Here is a 27620-nt window from a genome sequence, read left to right as displayed (position 1 = left end):
GTTCTTTATTTCTTTTTCTTTCTCTGTGAGGCTGGGTTGTCTGCGTCCTTGAAATCTGTTTTTTTGGCAGATCTGAGACAGAGCTGGAGCAGGGAGTTTGTACTCCTACTGTCCACTTAGGGCTCTTCAAAGCTGAGAAAATGAAATGCTTACAGAGAAGGAGTTAGGTCACAGGTGTTTTAATTAAATAAAGGATAGTTGTGCTGTGAGTTTATTTCCCTTACTTTCTGTTAGATAGGTTATTTTCCTCTGTTAGATAGTTTATTAGTAAGGCCATCTTTCAAAAAGTTTCCTAGTATATTCACTATCCATAATGAAGGGAACATATTTATGAGCATTGTCTTGAAATTGTAAAGAAGGGAGAACCTAGGGTTTTCAGCAGTCAAGTTAATGGACATTAACAGTGTAGCATTCATCATAAATTTAAAATGGGTGAAATATAACTGATATTGTAACAGTTCAAGCTCATACCGCTTGCTGCACGACAGCCAATAAGTTGAGAGGCCAGGTGTTTGGGCAACTTTTATTCAGAAAGCCAGCAAACTGAAAAGATGGCTGACTAGTGTCCTAAAGAACCATCTTAAGTAAATATGCACTTTAGGTTCCTTTTTATGTTAAGCAAACGGGGGTTGCAAGAGATGACAGAGGACCATAAACATCTGAGCATCAGCGAAGGTCCAAGGAGGTTGTGAAACTTCTTTGTTCTTGGTCAGTTAACTTTGGATGACAGATCAGATCACAATGTTCCTATAAATCTTTAACCTGGGGTTGTTACTTGTGTACCTACTTTCCTTATCTCCCTGGGAGTTAGTTGTGGGAAAGGGATGGTTACCATCTTTCTTCTAGAGTTGAACTATAAACTAAATTTTTCTTATAACTATCTGGCCTGTGGGCAGAGCTAAGCAGAAGCTTTTAACCTAACGGATGTTACTGTAGGGGGTCAGAAGCAAATGGAGCTAGTTAGGCTAAGCCTCCCTTCCACTGTTAAAATACTGCTTTTATCTTCGGTTATCAACCACACAACAAAATAAAACAAAAAATTGCCTTTAATTAGTTATCTCAATTGTTCTTTTTTTGATAAATGTAAAAATATGTATCATTTTCATAGGTCCATTTATTTTGTTTTATTTTATTTTTTTTCCTCATGAAAATGGGATGGAAAGGTCCATTTATTTTTTTAGATACACTTTTTTTAAAGAGCAGTTTTAGGTTCACAGCAAAATTAAGCAGAAAGTACAAGAGTTCCATTATTCCCCCTGCTCCCCTGCATGCACAACCTTGGTCTGCCAACCCTATTTTTTTCTACAAGAAGTTTCACAAACTCCCATGGTGGTTTTCATGAAACAAACTCAGAGAGAGCTGACTGTAATTTATATGCTTCTAAAAATTTCCAGCCACTGTTCCAGTCCTTGTTGGGGCCCAGAAATAATTCAGATACTGCTGATACTACCCTTAAGGAGCTTGAAGATTAATTGATGAGAAAAAGAATATATGTCATTAACTGTAATACAAGGTAGAAACAGATACTACTGGTAAGAGCAGTATAGAACAGTGCTATGGGAATATAGAATATGAAGAACATACCAAGAGTAGAAGACAATAGCCACGCAAATTGTAGACAAAATTATATAGTAGGTCATCTGTTTTTCTTCTACATGATGGATGCCATTTCTAGCACTCACATTCAAGCATTTACCCTCTTTGCAACAAGCCTCTACAACCATCTCCACAACTGCTTCTAATCAAAACCTTTCTGAACTAATTTTACTCCCTCAAGGCTAGATTCTCTTTGTTTTTATTTTTTATTTTTTCTTGAGACAGAGTCTTGCTCTGTTGCCCGGGCTAGAGTGAGTGCCGTGGCGTCAGCCTCGCTCACAGCAACCTCAAACTCCTGGGCTCAAGCAGTCCTCCTGCTTCAGCCTCCTGAGTACCTGAGATTACAGGTGCGTGTCACCACACCCAGCTAATTTTTTCTATTTTTAGTAGAGACGGGGTCTCTGCTCTTGGCTCAGGCTGGTCTCAAACTCCTGGGCTCAAGCGATCCTCCCACCTTGGCCTCCCAGAGTGCTAGGATTACAGGCATGAGCCACCTGACCCGACATCTCTTTGTTTTTAAAGGCAAATGGGATACACATGAGGTATTAGAAGACAATGAGATTTTGATGTATTTTCATTTTTTTTGAACTTTACAAACTGCTTTTTCTTTGTGAAGCTAGAAAATTTTGTGCTGAAAATTAACTGAACAATATAATTATATAACTGCTTCTCTGAAGCTACAAAAATGACTAAATCCATTTGGTAAGCAATTGTCTAAGTTATTTTTTTCATTTAAGCATGAGTTTCATTTTATATATATTTTTCGTTTCAGATAGGTGCCTTCTACTTAAACCTTGGAGGTGCCCCAGAGGGGCCAGCAGGCACTGGAAAAACTGAAACCACCAAGGACTTGGCTAAAGCTCTTGCTGTGCAGTGCGTGGTGTTCAACTGTTCAGATGGGCTAGATTATATAGCGATGGGAAAGGTAGTCAAACTGCTGAATTGATAATATTAAATATTACACACAGCTAGGTCTAACTGTATAAACTTAAGCAAACTCATGTTTAAGCATTATTTGAATTTGCTTTGAACATTACTTGAGCTTCGGTTTTAGGAGTAAAGACTTTTTTTTATCCTTGGGGCTTTTATTAAGTTTAACTTTCAATTTGACTTAAATGAGTATATATTTATTTTAAGAGATGATACTCTTTCCTAAGAAAAGTCACCTCCTTTTCCCCTTGTCTTTAGTTTTTTAAAGGATTGGCTTCTTCTGGTGCTTGGGCTTGCTTTGATGAATTTAATCGAATTGAGTTGGAAGTGTTGTCAGTGGTAGCTCAACAGATCCTTTGTATTCAGAGAGCCATTCAACAGAAGCTGGAAGTGTTTACTTTTGAAGGGACAGAACTGAAGCTCAATCCAAATTGTTTTGTAGCTATTACCATGAATCCTGGCTATGCAGGACGTTCTGAATTGCCAGACAACCTAAAGGTAATATTTTTTAACAGTGTAAGTTTGTTAATCAAAAATAACAGCATAATTCATTCAAATTTTCTAATTTTTCACATATGTTTATAATTTCTTTTACCTTTGCCATTTTCTATAAGGTAAACCTCCAAAAACTTTTCTAGACATCCAAAAAAATAAGAAGTACATAAAAATATTAAAGTACTACTGAAAAAATTACAGAGTTTAGGAAAAGGTGCTGCATTTGGTGAATAAACTTGAATATTAATGGAATATTTCCTGTATTATCATTTCAGCTTAAAAACAGCTTCATTTATGTAAATAACATATTTCACTCATTATATGCTTCAGGTTCTTTTTAGAACAGTGGCTATGATGGTTCCAAACTATGCTCTTATAGCAGAAATCTCCCTCTACTCGTATGGATTTTTGAATGCAAAACCTCTGTCTGTGAAGATAGTAATGACCTACAGGCTTTGCTCAGAGCAGCTGTCGTCGCAGTTTCATTATGACTATGGAATGCGAGCAGTCAAAGCAGTTTTAGTGGCTGCCGGAAACCTAAAACTAAAATATCCAGATGAAAATGAAGATATACTTGTAAGTATTTAAATATATATATGTTGTGAAAGTTTCAGTAGAAAGATAATTTTTTTTAGTGAGGTGGATCAGAAATTACAAATAGGCAATGGAGAGGGTTGTTGCTTCAAGTCTTTTCATGTGGGGTTAAAATGACAGTTTTTGTGTTATTTATTATACTTTTTATGATTATGAAGACTTTTTGGCATGATAAGCATAGTATTGGCTTTTTATTATGGGGATTCCATGGAGCAATGTAAAATAAACTTTGACATTTGGCCAGGGGTTTGGGGTGGGGTCAGGAGGGGGAAGTAGGGACATAAATGGTGGCAATTAATTTATATTGTACTTTTTGGGTGATTTTAGCTTCTTCGATCAATTAAAGACGTAAATGAACCAAAGTTTTTATCACATGATATACCTTTATTTAATGGAATAACTAGTGACTTATTTCCTGGTATTAAACTTCCTGAAGCTGACTATCATGTAAGTAAACCCATTGAGAATGACTTATTCTGCACAATAAATTCATCTGATGACTCAATTGTTTACCAGGTTTTATTAAATGAAATTATTCTGTTTGGAGGATAATTGCCCATTTTAATTAATGGGGGTAAGTAAATGTTGGTACCTCCTATTATATGATAACAGGGTTAACCTGTTAATATTCAGGTTAAAGATGATCTTCTTTGTAAGAGAGTAAATATTTTATTTCCTGCCTTGTTATTTATACTTACTAGTATGCATGCTATAATTCTTACTGTTGTGTATTTCATTAGGTATAAATCAAAGTAGTAAAACATCCTGTAGTTAACATAATAAGGTTCTGTTTCTCAAATTTAAGTAATATACTGCCTTCTTTTTTTTTTTTAAAAAGGAAACAGTCCCTTACCCCTACTCCACACACACACATGAATGGTAACTGTGGGTGGTAATGGATGTGTTAATTAGTTTGATTGTGGTAATCATTATACAATGTATATGTATATCAAATTATCTTGTTTATCTTGAGTATATATCATTTTTGTCAATTTAAATATTTTTTTAATTATTATGGGTACATGTTATATATATATTTATAGGGTACACGTGACGTTTTGATACTGGCATACAATGTGAATTAAATAAGGGTAATTGGGGTATCTATCACCTCAGGCATTTATCATTTCTTTGTGGTAGGAACATTCCAATTCTTTTAGTTATTTTAAAGTATACCCTAACTTATTGTTGATTATAGCCACTTTGTTGCACCGTCAAATATTATCCATTGTATCTATCTATATTTTTGTGCCCATTAACCAACCCCATTTTATTCCCCCCTACCCACTACCCTTCCTGGCCTCTGGTAACCATCATTCTACTCTCTATCTCCATGATATTAATTGTTTTTAATATTTAGCTCACACATATGAGTGAAAACATATGAGATTTGTTATTCTGTGCTTGACTTGTTTTACTTAACATAATGTTCTCCAGTTCAATCCATGTTACTGCAAACAATAGCAGGATTTCATTCTTTTTAATGGGTATATAATATTCCATTGGGTATATGTACCACAATTTCTTTTTTTTGTTGTTTTTTTTTGAGGCACAGTCTCATTCTTGCCTGGGCTAGAGTGCCATGGTGTCAGCCTAGCTCACAGCAACCTCAAACTCCTGGGCTCAAGCAATCCTTCTGCCTCAGCCTCTCTAGTAGCTGGGACTACAGTCATGTGCCACCATGCCCAACTAATTTTTTCTATATATTTCTAGTTGTCTGGCTAATTTCTTTCTATTTTTAGTACAGATGGGGTCTCATTCTTGCTCAGGCTGGTCTCGAACTCCTGACCTCAAGTGATCCTCCCACATCAGCCTCCCAGAGTGCTAGGATTACAAGTGTGAGCCACCACACCTGGCCTGAAATTTAGTTTCTTTAGATTTATTTGTATCCAAAGCACTCATATGTCTTTAAAATTTTGCAATTTTTTAATGTTTCTATGTTTATTTCTAGTTACTGTAGTGTGAAGGATTACCTGTCCTGTTCTTTTATGTCCTAACCCAAAGTGGAATTCTGGGAAACACTGCTGAAAGGACTCGTTGTCATGCAGCATACACACAATGCTATGATGCTGTGATCATTAATAACTTATATTGGGAAATATTAATATATTAAAAGTATTTTAAGTCTATTTGTTCTTCCCCTTAATTTGAAAAAAATAAAGCTTTAAAAAATAATTTATCAATATAGGAAGATACATTTTTACATGTAAATTTTGTAAATAAAAGGTCTATGTTTATAAGACATATATGACATGATTTAAAATACCATTTTATAAAAATGAATTTTTCTTTTATTTCAGGAATTTTTGGAATGTGCTCATGAAGCCTGCAATGTACATAATCTTCAGCCTGTTAAATTTTTTCTTGAAAAAATGATTCAGACATATGAAATGATGATTGTTAGACATGGGTAAGATTATAGATTGTTGGCTATAGTTAAATGTCATTTTTAAATTAAACTGTTAAAGCAACTATAATTGATGAACAAAAGACTCAGCAAACTTTGTATGCTAGGTATGCTAGGGAGCAAACAACCCCTCTCTTCCCAGTGGCTTAAAAAGCAAAGGTTTATTTCTTTCTCATATAATTTTTTTTTTTTTTTTTTTTTTTTTTTTTTTTTTGAGACAGAGTCTTGCTCTCTTGCCCTGGGAAGAGTGCAGTGGCGTCATCATAGCTCACAGCAACCTCAAACTCCTGGGCTCAAGTGATCCTCCTGCCTCAGCCTCCACAGCCGTGACTAATTTTTCTATTTTTAGTAGAGATGGGGTCTCACTCTTGCTCAGGCTGGTCTCGAACTCCTGAGCTCAAGCGATCCTCCTGCCTCAGCCTCCCAGAGTGCTAGGATTACAGGCATGAGCCACCATGCCCAGCCCAAAGGTTTTAAAAGTCTAATCTTTTGCCTCATTCAATCCTACATTTCCCTGAATTTCTGGATTCCCTCTATTCTTTTTCATTCCTGCTTACAAACTGGCTATTCCACCCCCCACCTCTTTCTTAAATGCAGTCATTAGCTGCCATTATATACTAATAGCATTGTTTACTATACTTTCCCCCTAAAACTCCAGTTTTGTTAGTTATATTATCTGTCTTCCAGGTTATCTCAAGGGATAAATTTAGGAGATGTTTCATCATTGCATAACAATGATTGCCAATCTTTTAGGCTCTGATAACAGTTCATTTGCTACCCACAACCTGACTTCTATGCCAATGCCACAGATTTTGGTCTTTTTTTTATTAATATTATGCCAAGCACACTTCTAGGTACCAAACTAAGATTTATTTCTCCCTCACACTGTGTGTCCATTATAGGTTAGCAGGGAAGCTCTGCTCATCATAATCACTCAGGGTCTCAGGCTGTTGGAGTAGGTACCATCCCAAAATTGTGGGTCAGAGCTGTGCCAAAGGGAAAAAAGGGCTCTGTAAGATCTCCCGGTAGCGATTATCTACCCCTGCTTGGAAGTAATCCCCATCATCTCCCTTTTATTACTCTTGGTTAGAACTAGTTACCTAGTCTTTCCACAAGAGGGCCAGGAACCCTATATGTGCCAGGAGGCAGGAGATCCAGAAATATTTGGCAAAGAGCACTAAACTAATAGCATAGCAAGTGAAGACGTTAGAAACAAAAATCTTCCCCAGTCCTCTTCTTTGGGGACCTCAAGTCTCAGCTTTTAAAAAGTATACAGATATTAGGTTTTCATTGTCATTTAGAGACTTTTTATTATATTCCCTTTTAGAGAAAATGACATTAATGTGGAAAATTTGATTTTGAGTTAATCATTGCAGAAGTTAAATGTGTTTTCCTCATGTCTGAGAAAAATTCATATAATTTCAAAAATGTGTAGTAATTATCACAGAGTAAAGTTTTATATAGTAGTATAATTTATGTTTTTAAAAGAATCTTATTGTATTATTACTTCTTTTCTTACATAGTTTTATGTTAGTAGGAGAGCCTTTTGCTGCCAAGACAAAAGTTCTGCATGTGCTGGCAGATACCCTAACTCTTATGAATGAGCGTGGCTACGGAGAGGAAGAAAAGGTCATTTATAGGACTGTAAACCCTAAAGCCATTACTATGGGCCAACTTTTTGGACAGTTTGACCCAGTGTCTCATGAGGTAATCTACAACACAAACATTCTCAACTCTCTTATTGACAGTGCATATTAAACCAAGAAATTTGTAGTGTTTTCATAGTTTCACTGCTAAATCCAATTTTATGAAGGGAATTTTCCAACTCTTCCTTTTTTTCCTCAGTGGACTGATGGTATTGTGGCTAACACTTTTAGGGAATTTGCCTTATCAGAAACACCTGACCGGAAATGGGTTGTATTTGATGGTCCTATTGATACTTTGTGGATAGAGAGCATGAACACAGTATTGGATGATAATAAAAAGGTAAATTATCATTTATTAAAAGCAAAGCAGATTTAGACATGATTGAGTAATTTTATGTATTCACCAACTAACCAACTAGGACTATATATTTAGAATAAAGGATGCACCAAGTGGAATAGATTTATTAATATAAATGATCTTTTCAGTGAAAATTGTGCTATAGTAAGCCCTTTGCTTATTTTTTTGTAAAATGAAAGTGTATTGTATTAAAATTACTAATGTTAGCAGGAAGGCATAGTAATCTACTAGGTAAGAATAAGTTGTTAAGTGAATGTCAGTCTTATGGTTTCTTAATTTTAATATTTTGGGGGAAAATAAAAAGTCCTCATTCCTTTTGAAAACATTGAATACTTCAGTGCTTATATGTAGTATATTACCCTAGAAGTTGTGAGATGTATGAAAGAATTAGAAAGTAAAAATTTTCTAATATTTGTTTTAATTAAGAGACAACATACATAAAGTATAAAATGTGCACTAGTTTTACATGTAGATTCTATGATTTTTTTAAACATATATGTACACTCACATAACCATCACCCAGATAAAGATGCATAAAATATCCTGCACCCTACAAAGTTCACTCATGTTCCTTGCCGGTCTGTACACCCTCCTCCAGAGATAATCACTATTCAGACAGACTTCTGTGATAAATTACTTTTACCAGTTCTTGAATTTCATGTGAATGGAATCATACTCTTTAGTGCTTTTCTTTTTTGATCCATATATCTATGATATTCATGTTGTTGTAGTTTCATTTTATTTATTAATTATTTTTATGTCTGTATTAGTACTCTAGTGTGTGAATATAGCATAATTTATTTCCATACTTACGTGAAATGACTACACTAATAAGGAAGCATCATTTAATTAGCATTCAGACTATACTATAATACCTTATCATGGGTGGTTGGTCACTTATTCTTTCATTCATTCATTCATTAATATTGATTGAACTGAGGATGGAAACTAAACAGACAAAAAGCAGTGATGATTCAGAAGAGAGGGGTTAATCGGTAGAGTGAAGTCCAGGAACTCAGAGCCAAGTGGCAGCATTGTCTCATATTGGAAGTATGAAAGGATAGTTATAGATATAAGTGAATGTATGGATTTGATAGTGGAAATTTGAAGACAAATCCTTTTGATGACTTCTCTTTTCTTAGTTAAGTGATAGGCCTTGGTTCTTTGCAGACTTGAGGAGAAAGGAAGAGGTTTAAATTAGCCATATAGAAAATGGAAAAGAGAGCTACCTAGGAAAACATAGAAGCACATCTGGGTAGCAGTGAGACCCTGATTGAGTTGAAGACCATGAATTATTAGTAGTAGTCATGGTCTGTCTTTGTAAGATATTCTCTACCAGTCTAAGCAACTAAGCAACTTGGGTGCAGATGTAGGTAATGTTGTAATCCTGGAAATACAGTAAGACTTTAAAGATATTGGCATGAGGGATGGTAGAAGCATTGGACCATAGAACAGAAGCTGCCTAATGAATGAAGTGAAAACAGCAGGGATGTGAAAGTCCCTGTGAAAATGAAGAGCAAGTATAGTAGGAGACGATGAGTGGGAGATCTGGATGGATCGCAGGCTGTGGGCAGAGGCTGACATGCTTGAATTTAATATTTCAAAATTGTGTATTGTTCCAGGAGAGAAGGTCCTGGATATATAAAGTGGATGGCTGGAGTGGAGCAAGGGAAAAATAAGTGAAGACAAGGTGGTCAAGGATCTGGGAGGCTTCCCAGTTGAGATTCTCATCCTCATAAACACTGAATCAGGCCAAAGTTGTGGTAGAAAAAAAAGAGACTGGGCCCACATGCCAAAGGCTTTAACTAATGAGGGGGGAATCCTTGGGTGCTGGTGGGTTACAGCAAAAAGCAGGGGTTATCAAAGAAACAAGGGTTGTACATGAGGGTGAAGTACAAGTAGGTGGGGAACAACATGGGGGAGTGAGGAGAATACTGACTCTACCTCCCGAATTTGTGGCAAGTAGGAGAATGTCCACTGAAATGATCTGGCAGAAGAGTAAAAGTATTCTATACCAGCAATGTCAAGTAGAATTTTTTGCGATGCTAGAAATATCTGCACTGCCTGATGAGGTAGCCACATGTGGCTACTGAGCATTTGAAGTGCGGCTTACTGCAATTGAAGAGCTGAGTTTTAAATTTTACTTAATTTTAATTAGTCACGCTTGAAGGTACTGACTCGGGGAGGGAGGGGTGCGAGGAGGGGATGGGTGTATACCTACATGATGAGTGCAATGCGCACTGTCTGGGGAATGGACACGCCTGGAGCTCTGACTTGGGGGGATAGGCGGTACATGGGCAACGTATGTAACTTGAACTTTTGTACCCCCCATAATAAGCTGAAATTAAAAATAAATAAATAAATTAAATAAAATATTACAGGTAAAAAAAATCTTAATTAGTCAAAATTAAATACAAATAGCCACATATGCCTAGTGGCTACCATATTGGACGATTCAGCTCTAGATCACTGATTTATTTTACAGCTAAGAAATTGAATCCAAAAATGTTAAAGCCCGCATTGTTGACATGTAACTGGATAGGGGCAAAACCGGAACTAGAGTAATGGTTGTAGAAACAGAGAGGAAACACTGAAAAATAAATATAGAGGAAGAATTTAAAAGACTTAGTTAATTTGGAGTATCAGTATTCAATATAATTATTAATATTATTAAAAGTTAATTTTAGTTTCAAAGGTATGAGCCAAGGAGATTTAAAAGGTAGGATGGCTTTAATAATAACAGACAAGATAGGAATTTGACAGGATGTAGTTGATAAATTCAGTTTTTGATATCTTTGAGGAAAGAGGAAATATTTCAGATCAAAAGAGACCAAGGAGACATAACAAACTCAATGTGTGGTCCTTGATTGAATTTTTGTTTGAATATATCAGTTGAAAAGACATTACTGGTACAACTGTGGAAATTTGAGTACTGACTGTTAGATGACATTAAGGAATTATTGTTCATTTTGTTAGGTATGATAATTGTGAGGTTTTTTGGATGGTCAGCACCAGAGAAAGAAAGACGAGTAGAGTTGAAAGGGTTAAGTAAAGAGGCTTTATTGGAGTGTTCCAGGGTGAGGGTAAGGGATCCCAAGCAAGGGATCCAGGCGAGGTTCTCAAGACCCGGGAGGGACTAGGGAAGTCGCAGTCGTCTGGGACTGAGGCAAGGGTATTTATATGCGGTGAGGGGCATAAGTGGAAGGGGGCTTGCTTTTTAGGTGCTTGTTTAAGTGGATTATCAAGTTCTTAGTAAGCAGGATGCCTCTGGGGCTGCAACAGGATGTCTCCAGGGTCGGGCAGACAGCGTGGGGGCTGGGTGTGCTGCCAGTCACAGGATGTGGCTGGGCTTGGTGAGGCCAGGTGTTTGTTCAAACAGAAAAGTGGAGCTGACTTACTGTTTAGGGCAGAGGGGTTTGTAGCAGGGGAGGGGGCTACAGGGCGCCCCACCAACCTTACAATAATGTTATTGTGGTTATATAGGAAATATCCTTATTTTGTAGGCACATTGACATTTGGATGTGAAATGCTATGGTGTCCATATGCTCTTTAAAATATTTTTTAAAAAAGACAATGCCAATGTGGCAAAATGTTATTGATTAAATCTAGGAGATGGCTGTATGAGTACTCATTATGCTATTCTCTATTTTCTAATTTTTAATTAATAAAAAAGCCTATGGCAACTTTATAAATTCTGGAGTATTTCATATACTTTTATTAATAATAAGAACTGACATTTATATAGGATTTTATAGTTTTTGGACTTTGTCTTATAGTATGCCTTCCCCCACTTCTTTGAGAGAGATATTACCCCTGTTTTATGGATGAAGAGACTGAGACTTAGAGATGTTACATATTTGCATACCAGTAATAATTGACTGAGCTAGACCTAGAATTAAGATTACTGGCTTCCATTCTAATACTTATTCCATTATATCACAGGAGATACTTTATCTTAGAATAGCTTTTTATCTGAGAAGTTTGAAATGTTTTTAAAATAAATGTTTAAAAAATCATTGCCTTTAGCTTTGCCTTATGAGTGGAGAAATCATTCAAATGTCCCCTCAAATGAGCCTCATCTTTGAAACAATGGATCTTTCCCAGGCCTCAGTAAGTTCATAATTTAATGTAAGTGTAGTTTGTTTGTTTGTTCATTCATTTGTCCATGTATTTAGTCAATAATTATATAATATTTTATAATGTGATGTGTCCTAAAATGGGTTAGGCAGTGGGAATACAAAGATGAATAAGACACAGGGTGTGCTTGTTTAGGGAGGATGAAAAGAATGCTAATAAATAATCTCAGTGCGCAGTACATGTAAGTGCTTTAAGAGTGTGGAGAGCAGTGAGCACCTATGAGGGGAATGGACAGAGGAGGACCGTGGAAGGTGTTTGATCTGATTTTGAAGAAGATGTAAGGCTTCTCCAGGGAGATTGGCTGGGCCTGGGCATTCAAATCATGACAAGATAATGCATAAAGACATGGAGCCATGATAAGTTTGGGAGCTAAACTGCAAATAGTTTTCTGTATGGGGAATGTCTAGTATGTATGAGGCTGCAGAGGTAGAAGGGCCTTTTAAGTCATGCCAAGAAGTAGTTGATAATTGCCAGCTACCATTGGTATAAAAGCAACAGTAGAAAAAGAAAACTTGTCTTTTTTTCTCTAGCCCGCCACTGTAAGCCGTTGTGGCATGATTTATTTGGAGCCCTCACAGTTAGGATGGAAGCCGCTTGTGTCTTCATGGTTGAATTCACTGAAAGGACCTCTACATGTACCAGAACATCAAGCTCTTCTGGGAGAACTTTTTAACTGGTTAATACCGCCCTCTTTAATGTTTCGTAAGAAAAACTGCAAGGTATTGTTATAATTCTCTGACCTACTCAGGTTTCTTTAGTTTCCAATCAACTTGACTGAGTATAAAGTCACAATGGTAGGGTGAATAACTAAAACCAGTTTTTCCTTACACATTTATATATCCACCTTTGGTTTTATATTGCTCAAGTTGCAGCTAAATAACCCAGAAGTTAAAATTAAACTTACTCTAGTTAAAATATTTTTATAAAACCAGCATCTAAAGCTTTAAAACTACGAATTACTTTCCATTCCATATTTTAAAAATATTTTAAATTTGTGCCTTTAACACATTAACTGCCATGTGAGTTGTATTTAACTCACGCTAGTTTTGAGCCTGAGGCCTCGTGAAGCATGTGTCACTCACATGTCTCTTCACCTTGGGAACTATTTTTCTTTTGTTTCTTTTTTTTTCCTTTCTTCTTTTAGACTTGTTCTTGCAGAGAACTATTTTTCAAGTTGCATATTAATTCATGCACAGAAAACAATGTGACAAATTTTTCATGAAATTAGAAAGGATCATTTTATTTTCAAAATTTTTATTCTATTTTTGTAATAAAACACTGTGGCCCCAAGGAAAAAAATTTTTTTCTAGTGTGGCAATCAATATGTTAAAAACTCACTTGTATATATAGTTTAGTTTTTTTTTTCCTTGAGACAGGATCTCACTTTGTTGCCTGGGCTGGGATTAGGACATGAAAATATATTTTTGGGGACCACTATTCAACCATCACCACCACCATAAACACACACACACACACAGGTGTGCGTGCACATTGGTAACTTACATATAAATAATATATTGATATGGAGAGGGCAAAGAGATATTCAGTAGATTTCTTATCTTAAAGTATTATTTTAGGGATAAAAAAATTACGCTGCATAAAAGAAAAAAACGAACAATTTCACTTTATGAAGATTTTTTTATAGTGTCTTCATAGGGAAAATATACAGGTAAAGTCTGCAAAAGTTTTTTAGTTTTAAAGCTCTAATACTTATTTGTTGTAAATAATACAAAATAGGCTCCATCTTTCTAGGTAATGGGTAGTGGATTTTCTTCTCCTAATTCATTCTCATATTTTCTACATCCATTCAGTTCCCAGGATCTGTTGATTTTCCCACCTTGATAACTTTTATATCTGTCCTCTCCTCACTACCCCGTTCCTCCAACCACCGCCTCACCCACCCTTCCTGTTATAGTACCACAGTTCTGACCTTCACTGTTTCCTACCTGAATCAATATAATGGAGTCGCTCTGGTCTAGTCTACATCCTGCTACTAGAATGAAGATCCCAAAACATAAATTCATTAGGTTTACTCCTGTACTTAAAACCCTCCATTGGAACCCTCTTCCTTTTACAATTAAATCCTTAACACAGATTATAAAGCTTTTCAGGTCCTAACTACTGCTTCTCAAGCCTTATTTTTTGCCATTCATCCTTTATACTCTACTTTCACATCCTACAGAATTCTGTTAATAATCTGTGTCTGCTCACATCTCCATTTCTTTGTATATGTAGCTTCGCTTGGCAAACTTAAATTTTCCTTCCAAATTCAGCTTAGCTATTGCTTCTTCTGGGAAGACATCCTTGACTTATCTCTCTCCCATTTCCCTCCCTCCTTGTCCCCACTCTGATCTGGGCTAATTGTTAATCCCAAGTACTCTAATAGCCTCTTTGTACCCTAAGACTTTCTCTGTCTTATCATTATTACACCGTATTATTTTTGTTTATTTAATTTTAGTATCTCTCCTTTTCAGGGATTATGTCTTTTATTTCCATATCTCCTAGCTTGGTATATAGGTATAATGTGTTTTTCATAAATGTCTGTTGAATGAATAAATGAGTGAATGGCTGGTGGAGACTTCATTTCTGCTATCCTTAGAACATTACTTATTCTCTTACAGTAGCTAGTTTTCATTTGTCAGAGAATTTAGAATAAGAATGTTATGTACAATTGTATAATATAATACAAACTAAAATATTTGAGAAATATTTTTATCATGCCTACTTAAATTATTTAAGTTTAAATGTTATAAAGACCTTCTGAAAACCATGTATGCTCTTATCAGTTTTAAAAAATAAAGTACTTATCTTCTTTTATTTTCCAAATAAGATGAAAATTAAGAAAAGTTTGAGAAGGAATTGGATGAAACTTTAAAAATAAAATAAAATTTAAAAAAAGAAAGTTAAGAGAAGTGTCTTATTCTTTTCACTTTGCAGGAACTGGTCACTACAAGCAATAGCAATGTGGTTGTATCTCTCACACGTCTCTTTGAAGTCCTGCTCTGTGATGTGGTAGAAAATGATCCTACTAGCAAGCACATCCGTGTTTGGATTATGGTTGGTTTTATACGTAATGTGGTTTTTAATTACTCAATAAAATATGCTTCTGGCAAATTATATTTGTATTGAGAAAGACATTACAAGATTCAAAGCTGATTTTTGGTGAGCTTGGACAGAATATTTATCCTCACCTGATATTCTGATATTAAAAAGTACTTTAAAGAAAGTAAATTATGTCAGAATGAACCAAAACTACTCTATTATTTATGAAATACCATAATTTGATAAACACTTAATAAAGTGTTAATATTAAACCAATTTGGACTTTAGGTGAATTGACTTTGTCTTAATGTTAGCCAGCATGTAGGCAACCTACAAGCTACCTGTGAAAGACTAGGAGCAGGCATCCAGCCAGCTAGGTGGAGTGTTGTAGGCAGAGTCCATGGAGGACTTAGGTAGGGAGAAGTCAGTAGTCCTGGTTAGCTAAAGTCTAGAGGTCAGAGAAGGCCAGAGATCGTGGCACTAGTGAGCAGAAATCATCAAAGGGAGCCAAAGGAAAGAGGTTTTTTTGCTTTTTCCTGGTTTATGTTCCTTTCCCTACCTAGTACTTTATTCCTAAAAAATGCCTTGATCCCCGCCTCTCCTCTTGTACTCTTGGCAATAGCATTTCTCTCCCATTGTTTTCTCTTTATCATGCTGCGGCAAAAATCTTCTACTTCAGAAGTCTCATATTCCAGGGTTCCCTGCTTGGCATAACCTCTTCCTTTCTTCCTCCTTTTTTACCTTTATATCTCTCCATTTTAGACGAAATTGAACAGACATGTTTGAAGTATAATTTCTTTATCACATTTTGTCTGTAGGTTTGGAACTACCCTTCACAGGACTGGTTTTAAATATTCTTCCATACCTATCAGTGTTACCTCTTATAAAATAAAAGTATCCTAGGACTAGCTTATCTATATAACCTTCAAGTTATCTATTTACTGAAAGTTTTCATTCTGTTGGTAAACCTAAACTCCCAGCTTTTTCAAATGGTTTGAGAAACACTTTTAGAAACTTAATATAGGTTGATACCTGATTGAAGTTTTTCTCTTAAAATATATTTGATTTAGTTTTTGACTAAAAAATGCATGTTAACATATTATATGTACTAATCTGTATCATTTCTCACTTATAATATGTCTTGGAGATTGTTCCATATTGGTACTTACACAGTGACCTTCTTTTTTAACAGCTGCATGTATTTCAGTGTATGTAACATAATCCAACTAAGCAGAGCCCTATTGAGGAACATTTGGGCTGCTTCTGATCTTTTGCTATTACAAATAGTGCTGCAGTGAATATTCTTATACATAGATCATTTTCAAAGGTGGAAATATATTTGAGCATAAACTACTAAAAGAGAAATTCCTAGGTCATTGGTATGGGCACTTTAAATTGTGACAGCTATTGCCAGAGAAATGACCCTTTATGTGGCTTAGCTGTCTTCCATTCCACTTTGTTTATACACATGACCTTTTCCAAGTAGGTTGAGCAGGCCCTTAATGTGCTAACTTTTGCTTAAGTTTGTCTTTAAATTTCTTCAAAAATAATTACTATAAGTTAAAATTTTTTTCCCACCAACAGGCTTGCTTTATATTCTCTTTGATTTGGTCTATTGGAGGAAGTTGTGATACAGACAGTCGTGTTATGTTTGATAATTTCATACGATTAATCATACTGGGAAGAGATGATGAAAACCCATTGCCAGCCTCTGTGGGTAAATGGGAATGCCATTTTGATGAGAAAGGCCTGGTCTATGACTACATGTATGAGGTATGACATAAAAATAAGACATAAAACACAAAGCCTTGGATCTTCAGACAGATCTCCTGGGTTTTTTCATCCTAGAGTTATTTTGACTCCTGTGGTGAGCTTTTTAGTCCTTTCTCTTTAGTTTCTCCTCTTATAACCTGTTGGCAGTATAAATAAATCTGCTTTAGTAATATAATTTCATATTTAAATTAAATCTATGTTCCACTTTATAAAAGAATTCCCCAAAACAGTTTTTAAACAGCAAGCATTTGAATAATCATTTGGTTCATATGAATTTTATTTCATAACTCATGAGATTTGGATAGACCCTTAATTATAATTTTACCTAAATCTCAAGTTTTATAGATAAAGAAGCAAACCTAGAAAGGTTTGTGGCCAGCAGAGCCAGGACTTGAAGTGTTCTCCTGACTTAACAGTATAAGGCTCTTTCCCCAAAACCATGCTAACACAGAATTTTAAGACTATGACCAAAAAGAGTTTCATCTTCTTTAGTCATAGTGGGGAAGTCAATAAAGTAATCTCTAAAAGTGAAAAATCAAGAGATGATAACACAAGCATATGCTTTAAGAATTGAAAGTTGGTGGGGGTGGGAAGGAGGGGATGGGTAAATTCATACCTTTGGGTACAGTGCACACTGTCTGGGTGATGGGCACATTTATAACTTTGACTCAAACGGTACAAAAGCAATTTATGTAACCAAAACGTTTGTACCCCCATAATATTCTGAAATAAAATTAAAAAAAAAAAAAGAATGGAAAAGCAAAAACCACGTGAACTCACTACTAAATTGGAACTAATATATCAACACTCGTGCACGTATGGTAGTAAAATTCAATGCAAATCAAACAGGTGGAAGGAAAGGAAGGGATGGGTGAATTCACACCTAATGGGTACAATGCACATCATCTGGGTTGTGGAAACATTATAACTTTGACTCAATCTGTACAAAAGCAATTCATGTAACCAAAACGTTTGTACCCCCATAATATTCTGAAATAGAAAAAAATAGATTAAAAAATAAAAGAATTGAAAGTAAATACCAAAATATCCAGCTTAAAGATGTAAACGTGGTTGCCCCCAAGGAGGGGAAAATGAGAGTAGGGAAATGTTTTTCTTAACCTTGTAAAACTGGCTCTAAAATATGTACATATATAATTTGGATAAGAATAAAAGCCAAAACTTTAAAAACTACGAATACAAATTACTGAGGGGGCAGGGTGAGGATTGGGAGGCACTCAGAGGGGTCAGGATAGCAGCTATTTAGACAGTGGTTCAGAAGAATTTAAATATCGGAACAATCAGCCATGCTGATATGTCCTGGCTGAATATTAGCTGGGATCAAAATGCCAAAGAGAATAATTTTAGAGAAACAATTATAAAGATTTCATGTGATATTTTGTTTTTAGTTTATTTTAAAATATAAAAGAGTGAATATCCCAATTACCCTGATTTGATTAATTCATATTATATGCTTGTATCAAAATACCACGTGTACCTTATAAAGATATACAACTATTATGGGCCGGGCGCGGTGGCTCACGCCTGTAATCCTAGCACTCTGGGAGGCCGAGGTGGGCGGATCGTTTGAGCTCAGGAGTTCGAGACCAGCCTGAGCAAGAGCAAGACCCCATCTCTACTAAAAATAGAAAGAAATTATATGGACAGCTAAAAATATATATAGAAAAAATTAGCCGGGCATGGTGGCGCATGCCTGTAGTCCCAGCTACTCGGGAGGCTGAGAAAGGAGGATCCCTTGAGCTCAGGAGTTTGAGGTTGCTGTGAGCTAGGCTGACGCCACGGCACTCACTCTAGCCCGGGCAACAGAGTGAGACTCTGTCTCAAAAAAAAAAAAAAAAAAAAAGATATACAACTATTATGTACCCATAATAATTAAAAATAAAAATAAATAAGATATAAAAAAGTGAAGCCAAAATCCAGGAAATTGTAACTTGAGGTACATTAGAGTGGCTTTCAAATAAATACTTGATATATGCAAAAAAATATCCTTAAGGCATTTGGGGAAGATTAGAGTGTTAAGAAGACATAAAGACAAAAGTGTCTGAAATTTTGGTTATGTTGAATTTGTGATAAAGTTTCATTATATTCTTCAGATTATCATTATAAAGGAAAATTTTTTTTTTTAATATTTTTTTCTTTTCTTTTCTTTTTTTTTTTTTTTTTTTTTTTTTGAGACAGAGTCTCACTCTGTTGCCCAGGCTAGAGTGAGTGCCGTGGCATCAGCCTAGCTCACAGCAACCTCAAACTCCTGGGCTCAAGGGATCCTCCTGTCTCAGCCTCCCGAGTAGCTGGGACTACAGGCATGCACCACCATGCCCGGCTAATTTTTTCTATATATATTTTTAGCTGTCCATATATAATTTCTTTCTATTTTTTAGTAGAGATGGGGTCTCGCTCTTGCTCAGGCTGGTCTCGAACTCCTGAGCTCAAACGATCCGCCCACCTCGGCCTCCCAGAGTGCTAGGATTACAGGCGTGAGCCACCGCACCCGGCCCAGGAAAATTGATCTAAAGGAAAATATATATTTCTTGAGTAGTAGATTCATGGATGCTGATTTTATTAATCTGCTTTATGACTTAAAATATGTTTCATACATTCAGGTATATTAATCTAATGTTTCATAAAAGGGAAAAGACTAAAGTTTTAAAAAGCTAATATAACAGTGTAAATGTTGAAAAGAACCTTTCAGATATAATAAATGCATGCTTATAATATTTGAAAATTTATATTCTCTTATAGTTGAAAAACAGAGGTCGCTGGCTTCATTGGAATGAATTAATTAAAAGTACTCATTTAGGAGGTAAACATGTCAAGATTCAAGACATCATAGTCCCTACTATGGATACAATTAGATACACATTTCTCATGGATTTGAGTATTACCTATGCAAAGTAAGGAACTCTGCTAAAAACATGATTTTTAAATGTAACAGTGCCATTCTAATAGGATTATAGAAACTTTCGAAGTAAACTTTAAGGCCATCCATTTTCAAATAACTGAGACCTTGGGGTTCCAATTGACATGTTGAAGGTGACATCTATTGCTGTTGACAAATCTGGAATCCAGGTTTCCTGTTGCCCACTCTGAAACCCTTGCCATCATTCTTTGTTGCCTTATAAGCCACCTTGTATTTCTATTTGTCTCAGCAGACTGAAAGTCAGTTGCGGTGTTGTTGTTAAACAGTTATGCATTCTTCTTTACAGTTCAGTGTGGTCCTGAGATATCAAACGAACCATGACCTTTATTCTCCCATTACGCTGAGCATTTTTCATTTATGTTCTTTGCCAGTTCTGGATCCCATAATTTAAGATAAATATTAAAAACTCAGACTTAAATCAGAAGAGTACATCAAAAAAGAGTACATGAAGGCCGGGCGCGGTGGCTCACGCCTGTAATCCTAGCACTCTGGGAGGCCAAGGCGGGTGGATCGCTCAAGGTCAGGAGTTCGAGACCAGCCTGAGCAAGAGCGAGACCCCGTCTCTACTAAAAAAAAAAAAAAAAAAAAAACAGAAAGAAATTATCTGGCCAACTAAAATATATATAGAAATAATAGCCGGGCATGGTGGCACATGCCTGTAGTCCCAGCTACTTGGGAGGCTGAGGCGGTAGGATCGCTTAAGCCCAGGAGTTTGAGGTTGCTGTGAGCTAGGCTGATGCCACGGCACTCACTCTAGCCTGGGCAACAAAGCGAGACTCTGTCTCAAAAAAAAAAGAGTACATGAAACTGACCAAAAGTTTAAACATGTACTGTATGCATATTTATACCAACTTTCTTAATAACATTTTATAGTTATTTTTCTTTTAAAACAGGCATAATTTATCACAATATTATTTAAACTAGACAAGTTTATATTTTGTTTTCTTGATAAAGAACCTATTTCCGAGTGCATTTTGTGAACAATTTATCTTATTTTTTTAGCTATTAGGGACAATTATTTTATCCCTATTTTGTATCTATAGTCGCATTTTTGCACTGAGAGGCTAATATTAAAAATTTTCTTAGGCAAGGAAGGCAATTGCCAATTCTGGGAAATGACTAGTAGTACATGAGTTTTTTTGTGCCAAGAACCACTGTCAGAACAATATTTTTATTTATTTTTTAAATAATACTTTTAAATGAATGGGTTCAAACATAGAATCACAAAAGAAACCACTTATTTATTGAAATACATTTATTAAAATATTTAATATAGTATATGTGCTTCTCTAGTGACACATTAAACAATAAGATCTATCTATGGGTCTGATGACTATAATAATTTTGAAGAAGTAATGGAAATGAGTGATATTTTTGAGATACTGTACCAATTGTTATGATTAGGATAACATCTATGATTTCTACTGGTGACAAAGACACAGGTACTGTTCATACAATTGCTACATTTTAGTTGAGGATAGCAAAGCTAAAGGTATAATGTTTTTGTCATCTAAGTTCACAGATTCTCTCAATTCTAAGAATTTCTTCAGTTGGTCCATGGATCCCAAGTTAAGAACAGCATTTTATTTATTAAAATCATTTTAATAAATAGCTTTTCATAAAGTGAGTGTTAGACTGGAACTCGTAGATGAATTCTCAGGGATCACTCTAATTCTAAAAGACCTTTAACTTTGTGATAATGATAATTTATAAAATTAATGTTAGCATAATTTGGCTTAGTTAGATGACCTCTTAGAACTGAATACTGCTACTCAGTTTCAATGCGGGAACAAGTTATCACTCACAATGACAGTATTTTATTTTTAATGCAGCATTTCTCAAAGTGGGATTCCCCAGAGTTTTGTGAACATATGATTATTTTACTCATATGATTATTTTCCCCTTAAAATTAGTTATGATCACTCAAGCATGGGAAACCCTGCTTGAAGCCTCACTGAGTGGCAAATTCTTTAGAGTTTGCTTTTAGATGAGTATTTTCAGTTAGTAACTGAATAGATTTAAAAATGCTATTAACAAGTTTTCATAACTGTTAGCTTTAGAATTCACTGTCATTCCATCTCTCACAAAAACTTTGTTATCGAGATAACCGTGAAACAGCCTAAACCTATCTTATTGTTGTCATCTTATTATTCTATTCCACACCGCCAGCCCCATGTCTGGACCCCAGCTAAAAAGTACAAACACAGCCCTTTTCCGAGGAGACAAACTTTGACTTTCTTTTCTGAAAAATTAAGCATGTTACTACATGTTTTATTATTGTCTTTGTATATCATGTTACATCTGTTCAAATAATAGTTTATTACTATTAATGTCTCTGCAACATTAATCAAAAATGTATGGCAATCTTTACATTTATGAAGTCTTTCATGAAGCAATAATGACAGATAAAAATACGAGTTTTTAGATAAAGATGATTTATTATTTAAGTTTTTAACTAACTCCAGGCTCCTTTAGTAGGGATGTATTCTGACTTTTTTCCATTTTGAATGATATATTCATTGTTTTCATAAAGGCCACTGCTTCTTGTGGGTCCAACGGGTACAGGAAAATCAGTGTATGTGAAGGATAAGCTAATGAATCACTTGGAAAAGGACCGGTACTTTCCTTTTTATGTCAATTTCTCTGCGCGGACCAGTGCCAATCAGGTTCAGGTTAGTTTAAAGACAGAAACGTGGGTCTATAATTATTGATTTTTTTGCCTTATTTGATGTGTTTAAATTGTATATTAAATAAGAAACTGTGTAAATCTTCTATGAATTTAAATAAAATTTAAAAACTTTTATTTGTGGGGTTTTGAAATTAAGTTTTAATGATAAAAGTAAGTTTTGAAATTAAGTTTTAATGACAAGAAATTTAAGAGAAAATTTTTACACTAATACTGGATTATTGAGCTTTGTCACCCCCCTTTTTTTTAAGCCTAAGAAGCAGCAACAATTGATTTCTTAACTATAGAAAGGAGTATAGGAAAAAGACACACACATGCGCGCGCGCGCACACACACACACACACACACACACACACACACGAGGTGGGGTGAGTGGTGGGGGACCCAAGAAGAAATGAGAGAATTTCCAGTTGCTCTTTCTAGACTTTCCTGGATGGTCCTTACGGGCATCTGCTACTCACTGGGTCTTTCAAACCATGGACTATTGTGTGACCATCTGTGACAGGAGCCATGTAGCCGTGCATCCCACCGTTGGCCTCCAGGTGTGCCAAGATGAAATTACTTCCTGAAACCTTTTCCAATTGCCACTTTTATCATCTATTCCTAAATTTCTGCCTATCCATTCTCTCTTGACCTCATTCTTGTTGTTTGACGCCTCTAGAATTCCCTTAACTTCAAAATCTTACAAATTCAGAACTTCTTCACTGCTTGTGAAGCTTTATTTGAATGAAAACAATAATTTTGGTTTTTTTCTTTTTGCAACGGACAAGTGAGTTCCAAAAATATCAGAAATAAAAGAAAACATCCACATTTATATCAGCTATAAAAAGTTAAGTGTTGTAAAGATTAGTGCTTTTAAATATTAAGTAAGTTAAAGTTAATAGATATGTTGGTGTATCCAATGAGGAAAATATTATAGAAATATCTATGTGTGTACAATACAAAAATAATATATTAATATATATGTATGTAACAATTATGAGTCCATAAAAGATTTTAATAAATGTTCTTCAAATGATATTGAGTATGAAGTTTAGTATCACCCTAAATATGAATAAATAAAAATAAATAAGCACACATAATGCTGCTTGGCATTATTTCCTTACAAAGACTTGTATACTTTTTTTTTCTGGTATTAAATATGTCCTTTTATGTTAAATTAATCATTGATACATTAAGCAAATAGTAACAGTTACTAATAAAAATCCCATGATTTCTGGCACCATAGCTTGTTTTTCTTGTTGATACTGATTTAACATAAGTAATGATAATTTTATAATTCAATTATAGGTAAATATACCACTTTTCCTTCTTTACATTTTAGAACATCATTATGGCTAGATTAGATAAAAGACGCAAAGGAGTTTTTGGACCCCCTATGGGAAAGAAGTGTATAATTTTTATAGATGATATGAATATGCCTGCATTGGAGAAATATGGAGCTCAACCTCCTATTGAATTGTTACGACAGCTTTTTGACTGTGGACATTGGTAAGTATTTAATTCAAGTCTCAATGAGCCATGCTGAAGTCATATCTCATTGTATTTGTTTGTTTTCTTATTTCAGCTTGTTATTGGGGTACAAATGTTTAGGTTCCGTATATTGCCCTTGTCCCCCTCCCCCCCCGTCAGAGCTTCAAGCGTGTCCATCCCCCAGATGGTGCGCATCGCACTCATTATGTATGTATACATCCATCCCCTCCTCCCCCCTCCCATCTGCCCGACACCCGATAAATGTTATTTCTATGTGTGCACTTAAGTGTTGATCAGTGAAACCAATTTGATGGTGAGTACATGTGGTGCTTATATTTCCATTCTTGGGATACTTCACTTAGTAGAATGGATTCCAGCTCTATCCAGGAAAATACAAGAGGTGTTATATCACCATTCTTTCTTATAGCTGAGTAGTACTCCATGGTATACATATACCACATTTTATTAATCCGCTCACGTATTGATGGGCACTTGGGTTGTTTCAACATCTTCGCAATTGTGAATTGTGCTGCTATAAACATTTGAGTGCAGATGTCTTTTTTATAGAATTTCTTTTGTTCTTTTGGGTAGATGCCCAGTAATGGGATTGCTGGATCATATGGTAGATCTACTTGTATCTCTTTAAGGTATCTCCATATTGCTTTCCACAGGGGTTGCACTAGTTTGCAGTCCCATCAGCAGTGTATGAGTATTCCTATTTCTCCACATCCATGCCAACATTTATTGTTTTGGGACTTTTTTAAAAAGGCCATTCTCACTGGAGATAAGTGATATCTCATTGTGGTTTTGATTTGCATTTCCCTGATGATTAGAGATGTTGAGCATTTTTTCATATGGTTGTTGGCCATTGTTCTGTCTTCTTTTGAAAAGTTTCTGTTCATGTCCTTTGCCCACTTTTTGATAGGGTTGTTTGATTTTTTTCTTGCTGTTTTCCCTGAGTTCTAAAGGGATTGTAGTTATCAGCCCTTTATCAGAGGTGTAGCATGCGAAAAATTTTCTCCCATTCTGTAGGTTGTCTGTTTACTCTCGTGACAGTTTCTTTGGCTGTGCAGAAGCTCTTTAATTTGATCAGGTCCCATTTATTTATTTTTGTTGCTGCTGTGATTGCCTTTGGAGTCACCACTTCTATTCAACATAGTGTTGGAAGTCCTTGCTACAGCAATTAGACAAGAGAGCGGAATTAAGGACGTCCAGATGGGGGCAGAAGAGATCAAATTCTCACTCTTTGCTGATGATATGATATTATATCTAGAAAACCCCAAGGATTCAACCAAGAGATTCTGAAATTGATAAATGAATTCAGTAAAGTCTCAGGATACAAAATCAATACACACAAATTGGAGGCATTCATATATGCCAATAACAGTCAAACTGAGAACCAAATCAAAGACTCAATACCCTTCACAATAGCAACAAAGAAAATAAAGCACCTAGGAATATATTTAACTAAGGAGGTAAAAGACCTCTATAGGGAGAACTATGAAACATTGAGGAAGGAAATAGCAGAGGACGTAAACAGGTGGAAAACCATACCATGCTCATAGGTCGGCAGAATCAACATTGTTAAAATGCCTATGCTACCCAAAGTGATCTACAGATTCAATGCAATCACTATTAAAATACCAACACCATTTTTCACAGATATGGAAAACATAATTTTACGCTTCGTATGGAACCAGAGAATACCTCGTATAGCAAAAGCAATCCTAGTCAATAAAAACAAAATGGGAGGCATCAATTTACCAGACTTCAAACTATACTGCAAGGCTATAGTAATTAAAACAGTTTAGTACTGGCACAAGAACAGGGACATTGACCAGTGAAACAGAACTGAGAACCCAGATATAAAACCATCCTCATATAGCCATCTAATCTTTGACAAAGCAGACAAAAACATACACTGGAGAAAAGAATCCTTATTCAATAAATGGTGCTGGGAAAACTGGATAGCCACATGTAGAAGACTGAAACAGAATCCACACCTTTCACCTCTCACAAAAATCAACTCATGGTGGGTAACAGACTTAAACCTAAGGTGTGAAACTATTAGAATTCTGGAAGAAAATGTTGGAAAAACTGTTGTAGACATTGGCCTAGGCAAAGAATTTATGAGGAAGACCCCAAAGCCAATCATATCTCATTTTATATTTTAGTTTTTCAAAGCAAAATAATATATTTTTCAAGATATTTAGGGGAAAAATAGTTGCTCAGATTCTCCTAAACAGAAATCTTCAGAAGGCCTTTAGATATTAGATATTTGTTTATTTTGATATTTAGATATTAGAATATCTTTTTTAAAACTATTTTTAGAGGAGTTTTAGGTTCATAGTAAATTAAGAGGAAGATACAGAGATTTCCCATATAGCCCCTGTCCCCACAGATGTATAACCTCCCCCATTATCAACATCCCACAAGATTGGTACATTTGTTATAATTGATGAGCCTACCTTGACACATCATAATTACCCAAAATCCATAGTTTACTTTAGGGTTTGCTTTTCATGTTGTACATTTCATGAGTTTGGAAAAATGTTTAATGACATGTATCCATCATTATAATATCATACAGAGTATTTTCACTGCTGTAAAAATCTTGGGTGTTCTGTCTTTTAGTTCCTCCCCACACTCCAACCCCTGGCAACCACTGATCTTTTACTGTCTTCATAGTTTAGCCTTTTCCAGAATGTCATATAGTTGGAAGCATACAGTATGAATCTTTTCAGATTGGCTTCTTTCACTTAGTAAATATACGTTTGCATTTTCTCCGCGCCTTTTCGTGATTTGATAGCTCTTTTCTTTTTTTTTTAGCATTGAATAACATTCCATTGGCTGGATATATTGCAGTTAACTAATCTATTCATCTACTCAAGGACATCTTGGTTGTTTCCAAGTTTGGGCAATTATGAATCAAGCTGCTATAAACATTCATGTATAAGTTTTGTGTGGACATAAGTTTTCAATTTCTTTGAGTAAATACCAAGGAACACAATTGCTGGATAATATGAAAAGAATATGTTTGGTTTTGTAAGAAACCACCAAACCATCTTCCAAAATAGTGGTACCATTTTTCATTCCTATCAGGAATTGAAGAGAATTAGTTTTGCTCCACATCCTCTCTAGTATTTGGCGTTGTCAGTGTTTCAGATTCTTAAGGTCTTTTGCCTATTTTTTAATTGGGTTGTTGGCTTTCTTGTTCAGTTTCAAAGAGTTCTTCATACATTTTGGATATACAAATGTGTCTTTTTGTAATTCTCCCAGTCTGTGGCCTGTTTTCTTTTGACATTGTCTTTCGCAGAGCAAAAGTTTTTTAACGTCCATCTTCTCAGTTATTTCTTTCATGGGTGATGCCTTTGGTGTTGTATCTAAAAAAGTCATCATTCATACCCAAGGTCAGCTAGGTTTACTCCTATGTTATTTTCTATCGGTTTTATAGTGTTGCCCTTAATATTTAGGTCTGTGATCCATTTTGAGTTAATTGTTGTAAAGGGTGTAAGGTCTGAGCTAGATTTTGTTTTTTTGCATGTGGA

General features: G+C 35.4%; 1 protein-coding gene across 1 annotated transcript in view; it reads left to right on the top strand.

The window, feature by feature from the left end:
• DNAH12 (dynein axonemal heavy chain 12) overlaps positions 1 to 27620 on the top strand; it is a 162454-nt gene that overhangs the window by 54277 nt on the left and 80557 nt on the right. The window contains exons 25-38 of the mRNA XM_069473730.1: positions 2369 to 2521; positions 2785 to 3024; positions 3352 to 3597; positions 3943 to 4062; positions 5916 to 6025; positions 7546 to 7729; positions 7868 to 8008; positions 12053 to 12136; positions 12694 to 12882; positions 15101 to 15220; positions 16790 to 16978; positions 19736 to 19887; positions 22447 to 22585; positions 23924 to 24090. Of these exons, the coding sequence (XP_069329831.1) occupies positions 2369 to 2521; positions 2785 to 3024; positions 3352 to 3597; positions 3943 to 4062; positions 5916 to 6025; positions 7546 to 7729; positions 7868 to 8008; positions 12053 to 12136; positions 12694 to 12882; positions 15101 to 15220; positions 16790 to 16978; positions 19736 to 19887; positions 22447 to 22585; positions 23924 to 24090 (2234 nt within the window). The remainder of the gene's footprint in view (positions 1 to 2368; positions 2522 to 2784; positions 3025 to 3351; positions 3598 to 3942; positions 4063 to 5915; positions 6026 to 7545; positions 7730 to 7867; positions 8009 to 12052; positions 12137 to 12693; positions 12883 to 15100; positions 15221 to 16789; positions 16979 to 19735; positions 19888 to 22446; positions 22586 to 23923; positions 24091 to 27620) is intronic.

The sequence above is a fragment of the Eulemur rufifrons genome, chromosome 7, assembly GCF_041146395.1.
Source record: "Eulemur rufifrons isolate Redbay chromosome 7, OSU_ERuf_1, whole genome shotgun sequence".
In the NCBI taxonomy this organism is placed as follows: Eukaryota; Metazoa; Chordata; class Mammalia; order Primates; family Lemuridae; genus Eulemur; species Eulemur rufifrons.
Note: the sequence above shows the minus strand (reverse complement) of the source record. Positions and strands in the feature narration are given on the sequence as shown.